Below are 23,006 nucleotides of genomic sequence, written 5' to 3'. Positions count from 1 at the left end.
GCACAAACTTTCAACACATTATGAAATTATAAAGCAAATGGTAGACTAGAATCATGGAAATACGGTTTTCGATTTGTTTTTTTTTTACACATGCTCCCTGGGTCTTTTCGTGGCCACGATTTTAATGCTTGCAATTTGGGCCATTGATTAAACTGAGACACATGCAAGCACAAAAAAAATATCAAATCAATCTCACAATTGCACACGATTGTAAAAATTAAGCATTGAACCCACATTCCTGTGAGGTTGAATCCCACTACGGTGAGTATACTGTACACAACAATGCTTTGAAATTATTTTAGAGTGCTCGTGATGCTGTGTCACAATTTTGACGTCGAATTTAAAAATCAAATACCAACATGTGGACAAACAAATGCTGTTTCACTGCTGGTAGTTATTGAGGATAAATCTAGTGGGGGAAATGAAAATATAACGGGGCCAAGGGGCATTCGTGATGCGTAGGAAGTTTGTAAATAAATGCTTCTTCAACAAATATCTAGTGTGGGCCCGTAACATATTTTTGTTTTTACTGTATTCAATTGCAAATGTACAAAACGTGTTGTCATTGTACATTGTCAACACTGTGACAGAAAAGGTCTGAAGCAATATGATGGCATGTAGTCTTTGTGCTGTTTCATTTCCGATTTGGGACTCAAGACGCACAGTGAGTGACAATAGCGACAAATGATCGTGATCGAACTCGATTACAGTTTCTGTACCTCTACGACAACAGTAGCGTATTTTCTCATTGGCGGAAAGTCGGCTACAATCGTCACAACGACGGGCACATTGTTGGATGACGCCAGCACAGGAGTGCTTATTTTCTACACCAGTTTGCTGAAGTGATATCAGGTGGGCGGTGTGATCAATCTCTCGTTCTGTGCTGTTCATCCAGCTTCATTCATACGAGCACAGGATAGCCATTTATAACATCAATTACCAAATAGAAATTAAATTAAAATATCCCAGTGGTACGTTTGCCGCTGATTAGAAGAACAAACCTAACACCACTCCGATTGACTCAAATGCCCAGATATTACAAACGAGCGCGTCCACGATAGTCTACCCGTGGAGCAAATGTTAGCTAGTTGTTTGCTTCATTGCCGGCCAGTCAATTTTGTAAACATTCCAATGAATTAAGCTATATGTGTTTGCTTTAGCAGAAAACTAAGAAATTGACGAAATGAACAGTCGACTTCAGGAAATCCGCCAGCGACAAAAACTTAGGCGGCAGCTTTTAGCACAACAGGCAAGTATTTTAGCACTATTGTTATTCAAACAGGCTAACCCAGTATTCTAACGAAGTCTTCGATGAAGTGCTCAAACAATTTGCATCGTTGTGTTTGTACATTCGTATTCGTGGCAAAACAGGAATGCATTCGTCCAAAGCACGCGTGCTTTTCACCTATGGTTTGCAGAGCACCGCAATAGCATGGATGCAAATACACGGCGGCTGCAGTAATTCCATTGAAATGAATATCTACACTCCTTCACGCACAATGCGCGTGCCCATACAACAATGATAAAACCTGTGCAGGATTACTCATTTTTACTTTGTCTACAGTTGGGAGCTGAGAGTGCAGATAGCATTGGGGCTGTGCTCAACAGTAAAGATGAACTAAAAGAGATTGAAGAGACAAGAGAAACATGCAGGTAAGAAGTTGTAAAAACACATGGGTGCGACATGTCTGGCGTTTCCCTTAGAATGAATCACAGCATCCACGTCCTTATTTTGACATACTTAACTCAACTTTGTAGGGCATGAAATCACCCACCACTGCAGATCACTGCTGAAATTGTTCAAATAAAAAAACATTATTCTGACGTCTGAAGCCTGTTACACCATCTAATATCTCCAAAACAAATAAGTGCATGTCATGAGTTGACCTTCAAAATGTCCACCATTTGCCAAAACCTGTATCCAAATTGTATAGGTTTTTGTCAATAATAGTGTTGCTGTTGTGTGTTGCAGGGCCTCATTGGATGATTCCGCCCCTACCTCCAAGAGGAAAAATTTGACAGAGGGTGATGACACAGAGGAAGATGTGGAGGAACAAAAAGTGAGTGTTGGCGGCACCAGCATAGCCTTGAAATGTGCCCTAAGTAGCCTTAAAAGTAATAATTGTCAGTGACGTACACCTTTAATAAAGGGGTTAAAAACAGACGACTCAAAACTCATGAATTGATGTTTATCTCATTGCTACTGAGGGAATGCTGTCATTTTTTTCCCCGCTACCAATGTGCCCGTTGGGATTATATTTTTCCATTTCCAGTTCCACACAAAGAGCCACTGTGACATCTGTCTTTCTACTTGGAAATATTAGCCATCCAGCAACTATATTCTTCTTCGTTTCTTACCTACATCTTTTAGCACTCCCATTACAGTGTCCAAGAATGAAGTGGTCACCATGCAAGGTGAATGGACACAAACCAATGATGGGATTTTGGGGTTTTTTGACCTTCAGTTATTGAATCAATCCAAACTTGTGAAGTCACTGAATGAATATAAATAGTGAATTCAGTCTCAATCGAAATAATCGCCAATGTTATTATTTCAATAAGAGATACCCCCTACAATTCCGCTCAAGGAACAAATGGAACTTGCTGTATCTACAAATTTATCTGTATCTATGAATGAGTTGATTGGAGTACCATCTCATTCCTTTCGTCGTTCCATAAGACGATTTGGCAATCAGGGTTCGGACTGTTTCTATCTCTTGCTTATATGACAGAAATATCTTTTTTCCTGATGGTGTTGTCATTGGATCATAGTTTCCATTTGAACTATTGCTCTATTTTGTAATGGTGTTCTGATTCCACTAATGATGAATCCCAAGAAACGTTTTTGTTGCTGTTTGTCAGGACGAGGTGGAAGTGCTGCCACCAGAAGAAAGCAACCCATATGAGGAAGTCTACAAGGACTCAAGTACCTTCCTTAAGGTCGGAAGTGAATTGTCTTGTGCAGAAACAACAGTAGTTTCACAGTACAGTGATACCTCGGTTTACGAACGCTTCAGCTACCGAACTTTACTTTACGCCTTACGAACGTTAAATTCGCAAGAATATAATCTTGGCATACAAACTATTTTTCGGGAAACACATGGAGCGCCACGATGAGTGATGTGTTGTTCTTGGAGCTGTATCTCTGAAGTGAACGAAGCTGAAAATGGCAGCCGGCGTGTTTTTTTCCCTTCTATTCCCAGCCCCCAGTCTTTGGTCAAAGCTGCGCGCGATTGGTCAAGGTCCGTGGTAGAGGAGGGAGGGGACACACGCAGCAGTGAGCGGGGGGGAGGGGTTACAGAAACAAACACACACACACACGAAAGGGAGATGACAGAGCTTGAAACAAAAAATTAGTGTGGAAAAAAAACAAAAGTGAAATGTGTGAGAAAATGGATAGAAAACAGTGAAATTTGGACTTTTTTCAACTTTATTGATAATTCAAAGGTAGAGTGTAGACTGCAAGGTTAAAATACCCCATCAATCAGGCTCCACAAATAACCCGCACCAGCCATCTGTACAATTTGAAGAGAACATACAAGCAATGGAACCAGCTATTAATGAAGTTTCTAGTGTGTCTGCCTGCATCTGTTGCTGTTGCAATATAACAACTTCCAAGATGTACAACCCAGAGCTCCTTGAGACACTTTATGCAAAAAGCTATCCATTCCATCAAGCCATCAACGACCATCACAAATGTAAATAAAACAACTTTATTATAAAGTACAGTTTATTTCTTTAATTACAATACCATTGCACATTTATTATACATAAAATAAGGTATATTGTGTGTAGTTTTAAGGCTTATTTAGTTGAAAATTATGTTTTATGGGGACCTGGGAACGGATTATTCTCATTTTAATGGTTTGCTATGGGAAGTTAATGTTTGAAATACACACTTTTCGCCTTGCACACACTTTCTGGGAACCAATTAAATTAGTAAGCAAATGTACTTAAATGCTACTTTTTAAATCTGTTGCCACTCCTATGTCCCAAAATAAGGACTATGACTCAACATACACAACACGGTGATGTAATTGCAGTTTCATATCTCTTTAATTGCAACCACCAAATGCATTGTTGAGCAAATATGACTGATAGTGTTGCAAAGGTGCTACACGTGCATGTAATGTCTCAGCTGGTTTTGACTCCACTCATTCACTTTCAGGGTACACAGAGCTTAAACCCTCACAATGACTACTGTCAGCACTTTGTCGACACAGGTCACAGGCCGCAGAACTTCATTCGAGATGTCGGTGAGTGAGTATCGTTTTCTCAGGTGAATGTTGATGAATGTGCGTGCCTCAATGCTGTCTTTTTGTCGGTGTGGATCAGGCTTGGCCGATCGATTTGAGGAGTACCCCAAACTGCGAGAGCTGATCCGATTGAAGGACGGACTCATCTCCACCACCAACACCCCTCCCATGTACGCTAAGCAACCGTGTCACGCCACGTTTTCAGCATTTTTACACAACCTGTCGTTGAAAAGGGCCATTAGTGTCCTCAGTTTTCTAAACATTACATTTTGTCAACAGGACAAGGGGATGTAACACAGTGTTGAGCATGGACCCATTTTTTATTGTAATCTGTTGCAGGCATCACATTCAAAACAGTCCATTCCAGACTTTGCTTCTGCTCTTCTATTCAGCAGGGTGAAATAGAAAAAAAAAAGATTTGAATCATTTTGCGTGATGTCTGTGACTGGCGAGCACATCGGCCTCACAGTGCATAGGTGCAGTTTGCATGTTTTCCCTGTGCCTGCGTGGGTTTTCTCCGGGTATCCCGATTTTCTCCCCCACACAATTAACATGCAAGGCAGGCTGGTTGAACACTCCAAATTGTGCCTTGGTGTGGATGTGAAAGCGGATGGTTGTTCGTTTGTGATTGGTTGAGGGTGTCTCCCGCCGACTGCTCAAACACAGCTGGGCTAGGCTTCAGTACCCCCACGACCCTCGTGAGGATAAAGCATTTTGGAATATGGATGGATGACAAATTGGTAAAGCGCAAAAAAAGTGTGACCGCAGAGCAAATCTTGACATAAACATCTTCATGTTATGTGTGTGGTTGTCAGGTACCTGCAAGCTGACCTGGAGCGCTTTGACCTGCAGGATTTAAAAAGCGAGTTTGATGTCATCTTGCTTGAGCCTCCTTTAGAGGAATATTACAGAGAGTCCGGCATCAGCCACACAGAGCGTTTCTGGACCTGGGATGATGTAAGTTTGCATATCGACGTTACCTTGGGAAGAAATCTTTGAGAATGGATGAGAATGGAAGCTGCACTTCATCAGTCGTCCTGTGCAAATTAGCCATCTTTATCCAGCAGAGGGCAACCCGCTCTCATCTGAACATTCGGCTGGCTTGATCTCATCCAACCTGCACGTATTTATATCTGTATTTTTTAACTGTTCACATGGCAGTGAGCTGGCCTGCTGATTAGTATGTCTGCCTCACACTTCCGGGGGGGAAAAAATGCATGGTTGATTTATTGAAGACAATGGATTTTTCGTGAATGTGAATGATTGTACCGTTAATATGTACCCTGCATTTGTGCATGATGTAAGCCGCACTAACAAGAAATTAGCCAGCATTGGCTCAGACTCAAAAGTGCTCTAAAACACGAATGGAAGGAAAAACTTCCTATTTTTCATCACCTTTTGTTTGTAGATCATGAAGCTGGAGATTGAAGAGATCTCTGCCCTTCGGTCCTTTGTCTTCCTCTGGTGTGGCTCGGGTGAAGGCCTGGACTTGGGAAGAATGGTACTGCCAACCATATATCATACTCTCATGAGTTTGTGCCGTCCCGTGGCGCCAAAAAAGCTTTATTATATATATATATATATATATATATATATATATATATATATATATATATATACAGTAAAGTCTCGTTATATCGATATTCAAGGGAGTCCGAAAAAATATCGATATCGATATATCCGACCCTGTTTGCATGCAATTTTCTCCGTGCGTGCATAGAAATAGTATCGATATAACCGGGACTATCGATATATCCGATATCGATATAACGAGACTTTACTGTGTGTGTGTATATATATATATATATATATATAGTTTTTTAGTCCGACAATGACAGCATTATTTGTGGAATGATTTCTTGAATTACAACACCATAGCACATTTATTATACATAGATTAAGGTATATTGTGTGTAGTTTTAAGGCTTATTGAGTTGAAAAGTATGTTTTATGGGGAACTGGGAACGGATTATTTTCATTTCAATGATTTCCTATGGGAAATTAATGTTTGGAATACACACTTTTCACCTTACACTTTCTGGGAACCAATTAAGTTCATAAGCCAAGTTATCACTGTACTTGGTATCCTAGCAAAGACACTGTTTCCTGTTTGGCCAACTGAGTTACGGTCTGTCCTTTCGATTCTCATTCCTTTTGTTTCATACCTAGAGGACCAATATTTCCGTTTGAGTTGATAAAGCGCGACTGTGGATCTTTAAGAACCTAAAACGCATTTACTCCGTAAATCTAAGAACAGGGCCGTAATTGAAATGACAGTATATTTTAGTCTTAAATCTTGCCATGTAATTCTGATTTTCTAATTAATATGCTCAACATTGATTGACATTATTGCAGGTTGGACATCAGCTACAACTTGACTCGGGTTATGGATAATTCGCACATTCAAATGAGGATTTGGATTTATGTTTGGAAGTCAAAGCCACAAAGAACATGGACTTTTTTTTATGCTCCCCTTTGATCATCAAAATGCAAGCGTTCAGCTCATTGTGTTTTAATTCATCATTTCGTGTGTGCCTGGGACACAATATTTTCTTTGCAGTGTTTAAGGAAATGGGGCTTCAGGCGCTGCGAAGACATCTGCTGGATCAAGACCAACAAGAATAACCCGGGAAAGACAAAAGCACTGGACCCGAAAGCAGTATTTCAAAGGACCAAGGTACAGCAAACAAACCAGGAGGACGTACACTGCTATGATCGGTCCCTGCTCTCAGGTTGGGGGGAGCAGGGGACTACTCCCTGCGGCTCCACTGATTGTTCCTATTGTCCTGACTAACGACTGGCCTGATTGCCCCACTTCCTCCAGGAAGAAGACAAATTTTCCAGTAGCAAAGACCAAGCAGGCCAAACTTGAAAATGTAGTTTCTTTCTAGGAACACTGCTTGATGGGAATCAAAGGAACAGTACGGAGAAGCACAGACGGCGACTTCATCCATGCCAACGTGGACATCGACTTGATCATTACGGAGGAACCCGAGATGGGAAATGTGGAGAAACCTGTCGAGATCTTTCACATTATCGAGCACTTCTGTTTGGGGCGCAGGAGGTTGCACCTTTTTGGACGAGACTCGACCATCAGACCTGGTGTGTCCAACGTTTGTTTGCACATTGCTGTCTTCTGCTCTTCTGGGTTGGTATAACATCTGCGATTGGCTCCTGTCTCCCCCTACAGGCTGGTTGACAGTCGGTCCCACTCTCACCAACAGTAACTTCAACCCAGAAAGCTACTCTTCACATTTTGCTTTGCCTGAATCTTACCTCTCCGGCTGCACCGAGGAAATAGAGCGACTGCGCCCCAAATCGCCGCCTTCCAAGATGAAATCTGACCGTGGCGGCGGCGCTCCCAGAGGGGGGCGCAGTGGTCCGAATGCAGGAAGAGGTGGAGAGAGAGGTCGGGAAAGAAACCGACCAAATTTCCGCGGAGACAGGGGAGGCTTCCGTGGCCGGGGAGGCCTACACAGAGGTTTTCCCCCACGTTAGTACATTCAAACTGACCGGACTGGTGTGAATTTGAGGCTTCCTTTTTTTTTTAGGCTTCCTTTGACTTCACTCTTGACAAGTTGCTCATGGAGCACCAGCACAATCTTATGTGCTCTCAGACTCAAGCCGCATGTCTGGCTTGTTGACTCTGGACTCTACTCGAGTATCCAGAAATGTTGTTTCACCAACATTTTCGAATTATTCATCTCGAGTCTGAATACATGATTAATCCTGGACTGTTGTGTTCACGACTCATTTATTTCAACATGTTAGTCCATTCATAGCATAATTGCTTTTGTCATTTTTTTAAATTCAGAGTCCAGTTACCTCAACTTGACATTTGCCGATTAGCTTTCTCTGGATGACTGGAGATTTTTTTAAAGTCAATTTCCAAAGATCCATTGTGCTAGCAAGACAGTGTTCAAATCCCCCCATTTTAAATCTAAAATGCAAATCATAGTGGGAAAAAAAGCTCAAAGGACCGAAAGGGTTTTTTTTTAAAGCAGTTTGTATATTTTTGTTCTCATTCAGATTGACTGGATCATGTCCAAATAAACCTTTCTACAATCGATGAAAAGGTTTCTTCAGCCGTCATCTGTACTTCTTTAAAGGTGTCGGACATTTCGCTTCTTATCCAAGAAGCTTCTTCAGCGAACTAAAGTCTTACTGGTAGTTTCGGCCCTATATATATATATACAGTAAAGTCTCGTTATATCGATATCGGATATATCGATAGTCCCGGTTATATCGATACTATTTCTATGCACGCACGGAGAAAATTGCATGCAAACAGGGTCGGATATATCGATAGTCCCGGTTATATCGATATTTTTTCGGACTCCCTTGAATATCGATATAACGAGACTTTACTGTATATATATATATATCCCTACTGTCCAAACATGGCGGTGCCGGACTCTGCTATGATAGGTCCCTGCTCTCAGGTTGATGCTCCACTGATTGTTCCTAATGTCCTGACTAACGACTGGCCTGATTGCCCTATTTGCTCTGGTATCACCTCATCAGCATTACTAATCCTATGTTGCCTAAGCAGGCTGTTGTACGAACGATCCAAATTGAACCTCCCACCACCATATCGGTTTAGTGAAGGATTTAGCTGTTTTATGAAAATCGCTTCTTTTACTCTCCTTTCAAACCATGTCGTCAAATGAGTGTTTTCTAGCTTTTAGGTGCATATGTACTGCCGATTGAGGCCCACTAGTATTATCCCTTCAATGTTGATAGTCTTTTTTTGAGAATTTGTTTAATCTCACTTCATTTATTTTGCAGGGTTCTTTTATTTCTCGTGTGTGTGAGAGTGAGTAGTAAAACATTCAGAAATGTATGCATGTATGATATCAGTGTCTGAAACTCATGACAACAAGTTAGCGGACACCCGGGCAGACAACTCTGAAAAGTTGCCTGGCCGGCCATAAAGTTGCCTGCCCCATTTTTCACAACTTAAAACACAATAAGATGATTAATCGCAAAAAAAAAAAAAAAAAACATTGTTGCGAAGTTTTAATTAAGGAAGTACCTACCACAAATGCTCCCTTGCTTAATTTATGGTAAATATCCCTTGCTGAAGATTTTGCTCCAGTTGTCGTTTGTCGTCATGGTGCACAATGCAATGTTTGCGTTGCGTTGTCTGCTAATAGCCACATGGACTCCTCTTTATAAGCAGCTTTCAAAACTCTCAAGTACACTTTTCAATCATGGTATAGTCCAAAGCACGAAACAGGCTTCTGATTGGCTGCCGTGCCAAGTATGCAAATTGCCAAACGTTCGTTCACCGTGACTGAAAAGTGTACTTGAAAGTTTTGAAAGCTTAGAAAGAGCAGTCCACGTGGCTTGTAGCGGTTTGCTTGTAGCGGTTTGCGTGTAGCTTTTGCTTTATTGAATTAAACAAACGTTTGATTTGAAAATAATGGATTTTTTTTTTTCTTCTTGAAGAAGTTGTCGGCCACCTGGGCCGAGACGTTTTGAAAGTTGTACGCCCGACGTAAAAGTTGTATGCCCCGGGCCTCCGGGCAGACGTTATTTCAAACACCGCTATATCAAACCGCTTCGAATGAAATGCGTAATCACGTTTCATATAGCACTAAATTTGACCCTAGGAGAATAAACATGCCCCTGGAATCAACCTCTGCTCTCTTATTTTCTGTTGACAATAGATGAGATGCCCACAAAGGCTATTGAGCACACTTTTATTACACACCTGAATAGCTGGTGCAACATATTCTGATGCTGATCCAATGTGGCTTTATTACAGCCTTCATTGACAATCAGCCATGTTTAATTATAGCACATCCCCCACATGAGGATCGATGGAGGTTGCTTATGTGCGCATTGGGGCACATGAGATTGAAGCTCAACCATGATTCAAAAGTTGAGGACCCTCAACAAGATGCAGGATTAAATCTAGACAATGAAGGGTTGGAAGTCATGTTGGTTTAATAAGAGGCTGGAATGAATTAAAAATGAATAATCACAACACTAATCTCTGTTTTCCTGATTGTATGTAAGGGTCGCAGGGAGCTTCAATTTATCCCGGCTGCTGACGTTGGATGAAAGGCAGACTTCTCAATGACTGGTCTTCAGTTAACCATCGCCATCGCACACACAGAAAACCTCCATTCACACTCACATTTACCATGTTGCTATGGGAACTGAACCTCGTCTGCGAGCATGGACAAGGCTGGATTTGTAACCAGCCGGCATAGAAAAAGGTATGACTTTGGGCATTTCACTAACAAGAAGCCGCCTCAATGAGTCACTCGCACGACATTGTTTTTCTTACATTAGATGATACTTCTTGATGCAATTCAGCCATTTTTTACGGGCTAGTGAGTGGCTATGAATTGACATATCTAGGTATACTGCGAGCCTATTGTGTATGAAGAACTGCTTCAATGTGTCAGGAATCAATTCTCAAAGATGTTTGACTGCATTTCGCACTCGGCTCTGGACAGAAATGTGACCTCAACTGTCAATTTAGGCGAGGGCGCACAGTGGTTTAAAGGACAACCGACACTATCTTTTTGTTTCCTAACTGACATCAGAAAACGTTTCGTAGCATCTAAAATGCCTAAAACACGCAGGCTGATATTTTTAGTCAATTGAAAAACATCAATAAAAATTAGTTAAAGTGTCCCAAAACTACTTCAAAATGACCCCGGAAATGGCGAGTTTCAGAAGGTCCCGCCCCCTTGTTTGTGATGTCACGCCGGGACGTCTACGCCTTGCTCTAGAATCAAAACAATGACTTCAGATTCGGAGAAGATGCTTTGTTGTTACTCATCCAGTGATGAATATGATTCAAATAGTTCTGAAGAGGAAAGCATACATGTTTGCAATCGATTAAAGAAGTCCTTCCGTATCAATTTGAGCCGTCAGGACTCCAATGTAGTGTCCCAGAAATTGCACAAGATGGCGCCAAAGCTCCGTTGGAAATGGGCTGATCTGTCTGCTGGGAATTTGTGTCAGCGAATATCAAATAGTTGTCTTGGTGCAACACACTACGATTCACCATCGCGTTATTTATGTGTTTTCCTTCTAATTTTGCCATCAACACGAAGTTTTCAGACCAAACAAAGTATCCAAAATGCATTATGCGTCGCGTTCTCGGTCAATGACAATACCTACCGTGACGACACGGTAGGTATCGTCACCAACTCAAAAACAAGACTTCCTGAATATGCAGCGCGAGTCTTAAAACGTAAAATATAGCTATATGTGGTGGAATCTTTGTAAAATACACTCAGTAGAAGTCATTTGAAGCAATTTTACAAATTATGGACACAACTTGTCCGTAGGTGTCGGTTGTCCTTTAATAGACAATTGTCACTGTCTATCCAATTGACAACACAACAAACAGTTGAGTATTTTTTTTCTTCTTCAGTGTGTTTATCTACACAAGCCAAGCAGTATCGTCTGCTTCCTTTAATGACTGTGGCATGTATTCATTAGACCCACCTCTTCCATCTCCCCAATCTCAATGTGACTGGAAGGACTTGCTTTTCAGAGCGTCATGAGAACAGACCGTTTACTCTCTTCCAAGCAAGTAAGTGTCTTTTTTTTCCACTTTTTTTTTTCACAAGAGCATCTTTTATCCACTCCATCTTGTTTAGATTTGGTATTGTTCAACTTCAAAGTCCAATAATTTTGAAGTTGTTTGTGACTTTTACTAAATTAGTAGGGGTGTTTTTTTTTTCTTTAACAAAAAGAATCTGTAGTGTATGTGCAAACAGTGTCACATTCATACAATACATGTATGACAACATTTGTCTGCAAATAAATATTTCTTACCTGGAAAATAACAGAAATCCTTCATACTACATTCGAAAACGATGAACAGATTAAAATAAATTGCAGAAGGGATGCATGAGGTTTTACTGAAGTGTCATCTTCTCTGAAGTGGGATGTAACAATTTTGTATTGTAATCCCTTTTGATTGGAAATCATGCATGCTGTCTAATAATTGCTTTTTTAGATGTATATTTGTGTGTGTGTGTGTGTGTGTGTGTGTGGGCGACACATGGAATGGTTGTGTTCTCTAAAGTGTTATTTTACCATCACTCAATTGTCCCAATGGGGTTCATTAAAGTCAATTGCAAGTGATCTGAAACACATCATTTTGTCATGTGTCATCTGCTTGAATGCATGAGACAGAGAAAAACAACGGAAATGATCCATATTGCTGAATTTCATCATCTGAACACACCCCCCCCCCACACCCATATACACACACATTAGGTGCATGAACATCACCAACGTAGGCCATATACACATACACATATACGCCTCTGTGGAAGCTCCAGATTTCAGTGAATTGTTGATCAAACAAACTGAACGACAATAAGAATAACAAGAAAAGATACATTGCAACAGCTCTGACCATAAGATGCAATACCTGATTACTGACAACTGGCTATCTAGCTAGCTATCTACTAGCTGGCTAGCTATCTCGCTAGCTATTTGGCTGGCTTTCTATTAGCTATCTGAAAACATTAAATTCATTCCTGGAAATTGATTGTCATCGCCAATACTGTAAGATGCACTTGTATGTGAATAAGGGTTGAATCTAGCTGGCTATCTATTGGTTATCTAGTAGCTAGCTAGCTAACTTTCTATCTATTTGAGTTGGGTGAAAAACTTATCCTGTGACTGTAAAGTGACCTTGAGAGCTCTGAAAGAAGTTCTGAAGAGGAAAGCATAAATGTTTGCAATCAATTAAAGAAGTCCTTCCGTATCAATTCGAGCCGTTTGGACTCCAATGTAGCGCCCAGAAAATGCACAAGATGGTGCACAATTTGTGTAAACGTACACCTTTTTTATTTGTGTTACCGCAATTGGCTGCGACACACAACGATTCACCATCGCGTTATTTATGTAGTTTTCCTTCTAATTTTGCGGTTAACACTGTGTTTTCAGATGAAAAAAAGTACCCAAAATGCATTGTGTGTCGCTTTCTCTGTCAGGGGGCGTTCCCTCCGTGACGTCACTCCAGCATCGTCATCAACTCAAAAACAAAACTTCCTGAATATTCAGCGCGAGTTTTAAAACGGCAAATATAGCTATATGCGGTGGAATCTTTGTAAAATGCGCTCAGTAGAAGTCATTTGAAGTGATTTTACTTCAAAATGTTTTTAAAATGATTTTCCTTGCCCAATCCACATACTGTTACATTGTCAAGTCCGAGTCAGCTTTATTGTCAAATATGCTAATATGAATGACATACAGCAAAGATGAAATTACCATCCTCTCTGACCCAGCATGCAAGGCACTTATAATGACTTTAACAAACATAATAAACACGAAAACGCCAATTTGTCATCATCTTGTCAAGCGGTGTCATTAACGCTCTGCGTGTTTTGACAGATTGAATAAGAAGATGGACAACGGTAGCTACGAAGACGGCGCCGGCACAACTCTTGACATCAATCAGGATTCTTGCGCCATCTTGAGGCTTCCCGTGTTTCGTTTCACCCTCTATGGCTTTTTCTTTCTTGGCATCATCTGCACCGTGGTGGGAAACCTCCTGGTGGTCTTGTCGATTTCCTACTTTAAACAACTGCAGTCGCCAACAAACTCCTTCGTTATGTCCCTCGCTGTGGCCGACTGCCTCGTAGGTCTGGTCGTAATGCCTTACAGTATGATTCGGACAATGGAAGGGTGCTGGTACTTTGGTTCTCTTTTTTGTCAGCTTCACTCCAGCCTCGACGTCATGCTCTGTACTGCTTCCATATTCCATCTGAGTTGCATTGCCTTTGATCGTTACTATGCCGTCTGCAACCCGCTACTTTATTCTTTGAAAATGTCTCCAAGTCGAGTGGCTTTCCTCATTGTCGTCTGCTGGGTCGTTCCCATTCTCATTTCCTTCGGTCCGATCATGCTCGGCCTTCACGTTGCCGGGGTTAACATCCCGCTCCCGCAAGAGGTATGTGTTTTCCTGGTCAATCGCGTCTACGCTGTCATGGCTTCCTTGATAGCCTTCTACCTGCCCATGGCTATCATGCTGGTGGCCTACTGGAAGATCTTCAAAGCGGCTAGCCGGCAGGCAAAGCAGATCAGCGCCATGGAAAGCCAGATGGCGGCTGGAGTGGGAAAAGACTCAAGCAAAAAGAAAAAGCACCGCAACCACATGAAGAGAGAGCGAAAGGCAGCGAAAACCTTGGGTATTATCATGGGGGTCTTCCTCATCTTCTGGATGCCGTTTTTTACTCTCAACATTGTGGACCCTTTCATAAATTACAGCACCGAAGTTGTCATCTGGGAAATATTCTTATGGCTGGGATATATCAACTCATCATTAAATCCCTTCTTGTATGGGTTCTTTAATCGTTCATTTCGGAAGGCATTCTTCATGTTCATGGGCTGCGGCGTTTGCCGACCTGGAATATCCACTGGGATGGAGCTGTCTCATACTAGGAAAGAAATAAATGACTGTGCGCATAAGTAATATCATGATTTTTGCGGTGCATTCGAGGCCATGGTTGAACCTTGATTTATCGCTGTACCAAATGAGCATTTCGAGCGGATGGTGAGCGCTAGTGTCTTCGAAGATGCTAGACAGAAATTGTTTTTTTTTTTTTCCAGCTTCGTCACGTTTTTAAAACAATTTTAGTGTCATCAAGACGAGTCCAGGAAATGCTCGCCCAGTCCCGAGACTCAAACCAACCTCTCCTCTTTCATCTAGAACTGCTTCATGTCACAAAGAGGGTACAGAAAGTGCTGAAGAATGAATGACTCTCTGTGTCTTTGTGTTGTCATATTATTTTTATATTTTTTTTAATTTACTTTATGTTACTTCCGGGTTGAGTGAACGCTGGCGCATGTGACTGCCACTGCTCACCCGCAGAAAAAAATATCCTGTGACTGTAAAGTGACCTTGAGAGTTTTGAAAGGCGCTTATAAATGAAATGTATTATTATTATTACTGTAGCTGAGCCGTTTTCGGTTCAATCTGCCTGAAATACAATCTCAATCACTTGCTGTAGTTTTGTGGTACGTATTTGTATTTACAGTAAAGTCTCGTTATATCGATATCGGATATATCGATAGTCCCGGTTATATCGATACTATTTCTATGCACGCACGGAGAAAATTACATGCAAACAGGGTCGGATATATCGATAGTCCCGGTTATATCGATATTTTTTCGGACTCCCTTGAATATCGATATAACGAGACTTTACTGTATTTGTTTCGTTTTAATGAAATCATTTTTTAATTTCAATTCATCTATCCATGGAAATGTAAAACAAATAAACAAAAAAAAGACCTTTAATTTGATAAAACATGTTTTTACTGCACTTACAATGACAGGTAAGTCAACATGTATTTGCAAACAAACAAACAAACAAACAAATTTATTCGACACCCACTGTCTGAAAACCTGGAATATTCTATGTCACAGCGAGTTGTTTTTCAAGATCGGCTGCTGCGGGCTCTGGGAAGGTTCACTTGTTTATTTTTCATGTATATTTGATGATATTTCAAGGACAACCGACATCATTTTTTTTGTTTCCTAACTGACATCAGAAAAACGTTTTATAGCATTTAAAATACCCAAAACACGCAGGCTGATATTTTTAGTCAAATGAAAAACACCAATAAAAATGACAAAGTGAGGTAAAACGGCAAAAAATTGAGCTGCGAATTGGGCATTTTCAGAAAGTCCCGCCCCCGGTTCGTGACGTCACGCCATGACGTCTTGCCTTGCTCGAGAATTTGGTGCCTCAATTTTACTTTTCAAATGTTTACTCTTAAAATGCCATGTGACCTTTCCCAGTATCTCACATGTCAAATCATATAGTGATACCTTGGTTTACGAACTTAATTGGTTCCCAGAAAGTGTGTGTAAGGCGAAAAGTGTGTCTTCCAAACATCAATTTCCCATAGGAAACCATTAAAATGAGAATAATCCGTTCCCAGGTCCCCATAAAACATAATTTTCTACTAAATAAGCCTTAAAACTACACAAAATATACCTTATATTATGTATAATAAATGTGCTATTGTATTGTAATTAAATAAATAAACTGTACTGTATAATAAAGCCGTTTTGTTTACCTTTGTCCATTATGATACGCATACATACATACATACATACATACATACATACATACATAGATGATACGCATACATGTACTCTACCGCCACCCGGTGGCCATCATCTGTAATAGGAAATGGCTGAATTTCACACAATGATTATTTTGTGATGAAATGTAGGGAAAGAGATGCCCATTTCACAGTAAGATCAAAGCATTGTCATCAAATGGTGAGTATAGTTTTTGCTTTTTTTGAATATTTCTGTGCCGATGACCATTTTGTGTTGGGGAGCCTTTTACTGAACATCTTCATCTTTATCAAGTTCATAGTTGCTTCATAGCAGAGTTGCTTGTCCTGTAGCCACAAGGGGACATAAAACTGTCTTCTTGTGCTTTGAAAGTTGCATGATGGTTCACTGAATTTGAACTTCAATGTGTTGAATGAAAATCTGAATGGGTCTTTGAATCAATGCATCATCGTGTAAATAATTAGAATTTCACAATTAGTATAATCACAAAAAAACATGATCAAGATGTGACATCAGATCCATACTTGTTGTAATTTAGTCTTCAGTATGGCCGATTTGTGACACATCAGCAATATTAATTTTTTTTTTATATTAAAAATGTCTGTCCGTTCCCCAATTCAGAATGAGTCCTGATGCCTTTGACATTATCATTGCTGTAATCTGAAAATTCTCTATAAAGAAGTGGAGTAATAGTGTCATCTGCTGGAAGGAGTCAGTCATTTTGTGAAAAAGAATATTCTTCCAAATGACATGCAAACGTCGCTACCAGGGATATTGAATTAAATATTTTTTTAAAATGCATTTAATTTGCACAAAATACAAACACACCATTGAAAAAAACATACACATTCATATCACAGTAGCACTCTGCACTCCAATTTAAGGTTATAATAGCCAAGTAAATGTGTTGCTTAAAATTGACGCAGTGAATCGTTTGCAAGACACATTGTGCAGTTTTAGCCCACCTGTAACTGCTCTGCTGTACGAGGTGATGTCAAATTAAACCAACAGCAAGTTATTGATATAAAAAGGTGAAATTGAAACCTGTGTGAGCCAAGCCAAACGGAAACACTGTGTTTAATCTGTTGTGGTCGTGAACGATGTTTAAAGGACAACCGACGTATCCGGATGAGTTGTGTCCATAATTTGTAAAATGGCTTCAAATGACTTCTACTGAGCATATTTTACAAAGATTCCAACACATATAGCTATAATTTACGTTTTAAGACTTGCGCTGAATATTCCGGAAGTCTTGTTTTTGAGTTGGTGACGAGTCCTCACGCTACGTCACTGAAGGAACGCCCCTGACTGAGAAATGACATACCTTGCATCACCTCAATGCATTTTGCAGTACTTTGTTAGAGGGAAAACACATAAATAACGCGATGGTGAATCGTTGTGTGTTGCACCAAGACTTCTATTTGATATTCGCTGACAAAACTTCCCAGAAGACAATTTCCACGGAGCTTTGTCGCCATCATCTGCCTTTTTTGGGTACTGTGAGTACTAAAGTTTGTCACTACATTTCTCTCCAGATGCATCAAAATGACCGGAATAAATTCTTTAGTCGATTGCAAACATGTATGCTTTCCTTTTCAGAACTATTGGAATCATATTCATAACTGGACGAGTAACAAGAAAGCATCTTCTCCAAATCTGAAGCCATTGTTTTGATTCTCGAGCAAGGCAAGTCGTCTTGGCATGACGTCACGAACAAGGGGGCGGGACCTTCAGAAATTGGCCACTTCCGGGTTCAATTTGAAGTAGTTTTTAGACACGTTAAGTCATTTTTATTGGTGTTTTGCATTTGACTGAAAATATCATCCTGCGTGTTTTGGGTATTCTAGATGCTATAAAACATTTTCCTGATGTCAGTTAGGAAACAAAAAAGTGGTGTCGGTTGTCCTTTAAAGTCACATTTGTGCTGGAATCATGCCTTCATTGTCAAACCATCAGCAATTCTGTCATTTACACTTCCTGACCGCAAGATGACGATCACAATGCAAGACAATACAGAAGCTAAATTCCAAAATGTCAAATGTGAGCATTAGTTTTGCAACATTAGATGTCTGATACATCTCTTGTATTGAATCCTCTTCTTTAGTGTCGATTCTGATGGTTCTGGATTTGAATGATCAAAGTATGCTGCTCCAAAAGAGCTTTTTTGAGAATAGAGCATCCTCTTGTGGTCCATTTAAATATCCGTCTCCTTCAGGCCGTAACAGTCAGCTAATTCATAGATGCGATAACTGCTTTGTTCACAGACGTTATAAATCCCCATTGAAACTGCATCGACCCCTGCAGGTGTGTTGCCTCGCACTGTGCTTCCCTTGATTTTATTTGACAGATTGTTCACTGTTTCTTTCAGCTGAAAAGAAGACTTCTGCAGCGGCGGGAACAACTTCCATCCCTTCAAATTTTCCCCTGGCTTGCTTAATAAAGAGCTGCCGACGAAGCTCTGCACGGTGAAGCCAGACTCGTGTTCTCTTTGCTCCAATGCCATTCCTCTGACAGCCGAGTTCCATTTCTGGTCATAGAAGCGGCGGAGAGTCCTCTGCCTGTGGCGACAGCGACACCTGAGGAGGCGGGTAAAAGCCCGTTGGAACTCTTTGCTGGAACAAGGGTAGATCATGGGGTTGATACAGCTGTTGAAGTAGCCCAGCCAAAAGACCACCTTAAATACGGTCTCTGATGGCTTCATTGCTGGAAAGAAGGAGCCTAGGAGAAGAGAAAAAATGTTTGAAAGATAGTAAAATGTCCACCTGATCCTCCAGGGGGTGGTGAGAATCCGGTCCTGGATGGATACTGTTGCACGTGTTTTCCAAGTCTCCCTGTTCGCAAGACACCTGATTCAAATGAACAGATAATCAGGAAGCCTGACATTGAACCTGCTTATTTGCTGTGTTGACACAGAAACTTGGAAAACAAGCAGAATGGCGGTCCTCCAGGAACTGAGTTTAACACCCGTGCTCAGAGGCAACCTGCCACGTTGGGAAAATGAGTCTCCACCAAACTGATCGGCGCAAAAGAGGATATGTCTGTGGAAGCAGAGTGACAATTTGGTGGCAGAAAGTCAATTTCAAGGTACGCTTGCGCTTATGGTTGGTCCTTGCACACTATACACCACTTATCTTTGGGGTACAGGCAGGTAGATAACCAACTATATGTATGGGGAATGTCAGATGTATTTCATTCATAAATATGATCAAAGTAGGCATCCACACCCCATGAGTCATTGTAGAAATATATGTACAGTACATACATGTACATGTATGTACAGTATTTATTCATAATGTATTAAGGATGATTTGATTAAGGATGTATCTACCACAAATGTTCCCTTGCTTAATTTATGGTAAATAGCCTTTGCTGATGATTTAGCTCCAGTTATCGTTTGACCATACCCTGTTTGTCATGGTGCACAATGCAATGTTTGCGTTGCGTTGTCTGCTACAAGCCACTTGAACTGCTCTTTCCACGATGCTTTTAATAATAATAATAATAATAATACATTTAATTTCTAAGCGCCTTTCAAAACGATCAAGGACACTTTACAGTCACGGGATAATGTACGTTTACGTTTTGTAGCGTCGTAAATTTGGTTAGCTTCTTTTGAAAAAATGATATGCAAATGCACGACCTTATAATGCTCGGGAAAGACCGGGAGCACGAAGCAGGCTTCTGATTGGCTGCCGTGCCGAGGATGCAAATTGCCAAACGAATCGAAATTCCGACGTTTCCAAATCGAACGAAGATTTTGAAATCGGAATAATTTATTCCGATTTTGAAGTCTTCGTTCAAACCTTTGAACGAAGAAAATGCACAAGATGGCGCACAAGCTCTGTTGGAAATTGGCTTTTTAATTTTAAATGACTTTTATTTAGTATCATAAATAAATAAATCCACTTTTTTTTTAAATCAAACATTTCTTGACCACTCTTGAAGAGAAGATCTGACCAATCAGCAGCGGGGCTGCAGTTCTTACCCCAATAAAAAGCCGTTACAACTCTGATGAGTATTTTGATACGCTTTATTTGTATGTTTGTTGTGCAAGAATGTATATACTGTACTGGACTGAGATAAACTGGCCTCCCTGATGGAAGGTTTTGAGTCCATGTGAGAAGTGTAAGAAGACCCCAAAGTTGCAAAAGTATGTACCTGTAATAGGATTTTTTTTTTTTTTTTTTTAAAAAGTCCTGTTTTTGTACTTTTGGCCCTGAAAGTTTACCGCCCAGATAAAAATCAAGTTCATCTATTGACCCTGGGGAATAAAAAAAAAATCTGTGAGATGAGTATTCAGGCAGCCACTCTGTTGCGATAGATGGCTGTGCATGAAGGTCAGAAAAATAAATTTCATCTTTTTTCTGGCTTTGATAAAGATTGTAAACTAAGGTAGCAGTCATCCATTTCTGTCCTTGCAGGTGAAATCTATTCTATCGCCCACATCCTTTTTTTGATACCACATCCCACTTGTGCAGTGTCACAGTAATCTTGAGCCAATCCCAGTGGATGTGAGCTACACCACCCGCCACAGATCACCAGTCAGGACTGACACATGAAGATAGATATCCATGCACATCCGCATTTGCACCAACAGGAAATTTGGAGAATGAACCGAACAAAACATACTGTTTGTGCGTTGTTGTTGTTGTTTTTTTTTTAATATAGTCTTGTGTGCGAGCAGCATGGGATCATTTCCCACTCAGGGACAGAGTTGGTGTGAATGGTTGTATATCTTTATATGCGGCCTGCCACTGACTGGGCACCAGCTCAGGGTGTCGCCAGCTTTTTGCTTGTAGTCAGCTGGGATAGGCTCCAGGACCCCCCCCCCCCACGCACCCCCCTCCCACCCCCCAAACCTGTTCAGTGCAAGTGGTGCTGAAAATTGATGGATGCTGTATATGTATATGTATATGTATATGTATATGTATATATACAGGCCTTGACTTTGACACCAGTGAAATAGTAAACCTAAATAACCATCTAGAATCTAGAGACATCTTTATTTCGGTTGTTTCTTTTGGTGGCATAAACATCTGCAAATCATGATATTACACAAAGAAATGTTGCATTGGAGTCACTTACCAAGAGGTAAAAAGAAGAAGAAAGGCAGCCAACAGAGGATAAACATGCCCACAACGATGGCGAGGGTTTTGGCCGCCTTTTTCTCCCGGGAGAACTTGATGAGACGCACGGAGAGCGAGCTCCGGAACGGGTGCTGCTTGCTGCTCTTGGAGCTGGCAGCGCGCGCATCCCCCAGCACGCTTCGGCAGTGGATCCTCAGGACCACTTCCGCAGATTTGTCTCGTTCCCGCTTCACACCTGCCTCCAGGCTTCTGGTTGTCCTGCGGGCCACCACGTAGACCCGAAAGTACATGACGAGAATGACAAGGAGCGGCAGGTAGAAGGAAAAGAGGGAGGAGAAGAGCGCGTAACCGGGCTCCTCCGTGATGCTGCATACGCTTTCGTCCACGGGCGGCGGTTCCTTCCAACCCAGCAGCGGCCCAACGGAGATGACTGCGGACGAGACCCACACCACGACCAGAATAACGCCCGCCCTCCGCTCGGTCATGATGCTAGGGTACTTGAGGCAATGTTTGACGCCGATGTAGCGGTCCACGGAGATGATGCACAAGCTGAGGATGGAGGCAGTGCAGCACAGCACGTCCACCGCCGCCCAGATGTTGCAAAACACCCTGCCAAACACCCAGCAGCCCAGAACCTCAAGAGAGGCGGAGAAGGGTAGCACCACGATGCTCAGCAGCAGGTCCGCCATAGCCAAGTTGACTATAAAGAAGTTGGTCACCGTCTGCAAGTGGCCGTTGCACACCACGGAGAGGATAACCAATATGTTGCCCACGATTGCCACCAGTATAAACAAGGTGAGAAAAATCACGAGCCACACGGATCGGCAGTCCAATGTAAAGTTCGAGCACGCCGTAGTGCTGTCGTTTAGAAAAATAAGGTCCAACGCAGAGCCGTTGAGGGGTTCCGCGAAATAGATCCTGTGGTTGCTGTCGTTCCTTAAGTTTGAATCGGTCATACTGAAGATATAGCACCTGTAAAAAGAACTTTAAAGTCAATGGGTCGTCATCTGCGCCGGTCAAGTTGTGCGTAAAACCCTCCCAAAAAGGACGAGAAATATGCAGGGCCGCTTCGGAAACACGCCAGGGAGCTCGGTTGGAGTTCACGAGGGAACAAAAATAAATATAAGAGTTTCCTAATCTGCGCCATGGGCAAGAATATCTTCTCGGTTGTGCAGCGGCGTGCACTGATGGTATCATTTGGATCATCAACTGGCTGGCTGGAGCGGGTCCGAATTGAATGCTCCGCCCACGTCATCAGCAGGCTCGCGCGTGTTCCCACGCGCGTACGTAAATTGTTTCATGACGCTCAAAACCTCGTCTCTTCAAGCCAAGCTGCCTCGTTGACTAATAGAAATGTGAATCGATAGCCTTTTGCTTTGTTTATTTGGGTGGTGTGCATATTTGTTTTTTTTCTGTCTTCCAAAGGCTTTTCTGAACAAGCCCAGTTTGCAACCATTGCTTCATCTCCAATCATATTGTAAAAGGGTCATTTGGTCCACTTGGAGTTGCTGTAAATAAAAGCTGAGAACTGTGAAATTTGAAAACATGTTTGCACGGAATCCGTGATTTAGCTGACAGTCGACG

At 41.5% G+C, this 23,006-nt stretch overlaps 3 protein-coding genes across 3 annotated transcripts; 2 read left to right on the top strand and 1 right to left on the bottom strand.

The window, feature by feature from the left end:
- The first annotated feature begins 1,048 nt into the window (after nt 1-1,048).
- On the top strand, nt 1,049-8,341 carry mettl14 (methyltransferase 14, N6-adenosine-methyltransferase non-catalytic subunit). The gene is made up of 11 exons (XM_089005322.1): nt 1,049-1,249; nt 1,565-1,653; nt 1,973-2,060; nt 2,863-2,940; nt 4,169-4,256; nt 4,336-4,426; nt 5,072-5,213; nt 5,665-5,757; nt 6,817-6,933; nt 7,148-7,358; nt 7,447-8,341. Exons 1-11 carry the CDS (start codon nt 1,184-1,186, stop codon nt 7,752-7,754), a joined length of 1,371 nt encoding a protein of 456 aa, XP_088861448.1. The 5' UTR covers nt 1,049-1,183; the 3' UTR covers nt 7,755-8,341.
- A 1,984-nt stretch (nt 8,342-10,325) lies between these two features.
- On the top strand, nt 10,326-15,271 carry LOC148892959 (5-hydroxytryptamine receptor 4). The gene is made up of 3 exons (XM_089005323.1): nt 10,326-10,483; nt 11,724-11,817; nt 13,635-15,271. The coding sequence occupies exon 3, from the start codon at nt 13,648-13,650 to the stop codon at nt 14,713-14,715; it is 1,068 nt and encodes a 355-aa protein (XP_088861449.1). The 5' UTR covers nt 10,326-10,483; nt 11,724-11,817; nt 13,635-13,647; the 3' UTR covers nt 14,716-15,271.
- Nucleotides 15,272-17,699: 2,428 nt separating this feature from the next.
- Nucleotides 17,700-22,620, bottom strand: adra1d (adrenoceptor alpha 1D). The gene is made up of 2 exons (XM_089005321.1): nt 21,421-22,620; nt 17,700-19,053 (listed from the first exon to the last, which is right to left on the bottom strand). The coding sequence occupies exons 1-2, from the start codon at nt 22,376-22,378 to the stop codon at nt 18,530-18,532; spliced, it is 1,482 nt and encodes a 493-aa protein (XP_088861447.1). The 5' UTR covers nt 22,379-22,620; the 3' UTR covers nt 17,700-18,529.
- Between the last annotated feature and the right edge of the window lie 386 nt (nt 22,621-23,006).

The sequence above is a fragment of the Hippocampus bargibanti genome, linkage group LG10 (assembly GCF_051943395.1).
Source record: "Hippocampus bargibanti isolate YZ-2025 linkage group LG10, ASM5194339v1, whole genome shotgun sequence".
Taxonomy (NCBI): Eukaryota; Metazoa; Chordata; class Actinopteri; order Syngnathiformes; family Syngnathidae; genus Hippocampus; species Hippocampus bargibanti.
This window is presented reverse-complemented; position numbering and strand designations above follow the sequence as displayed.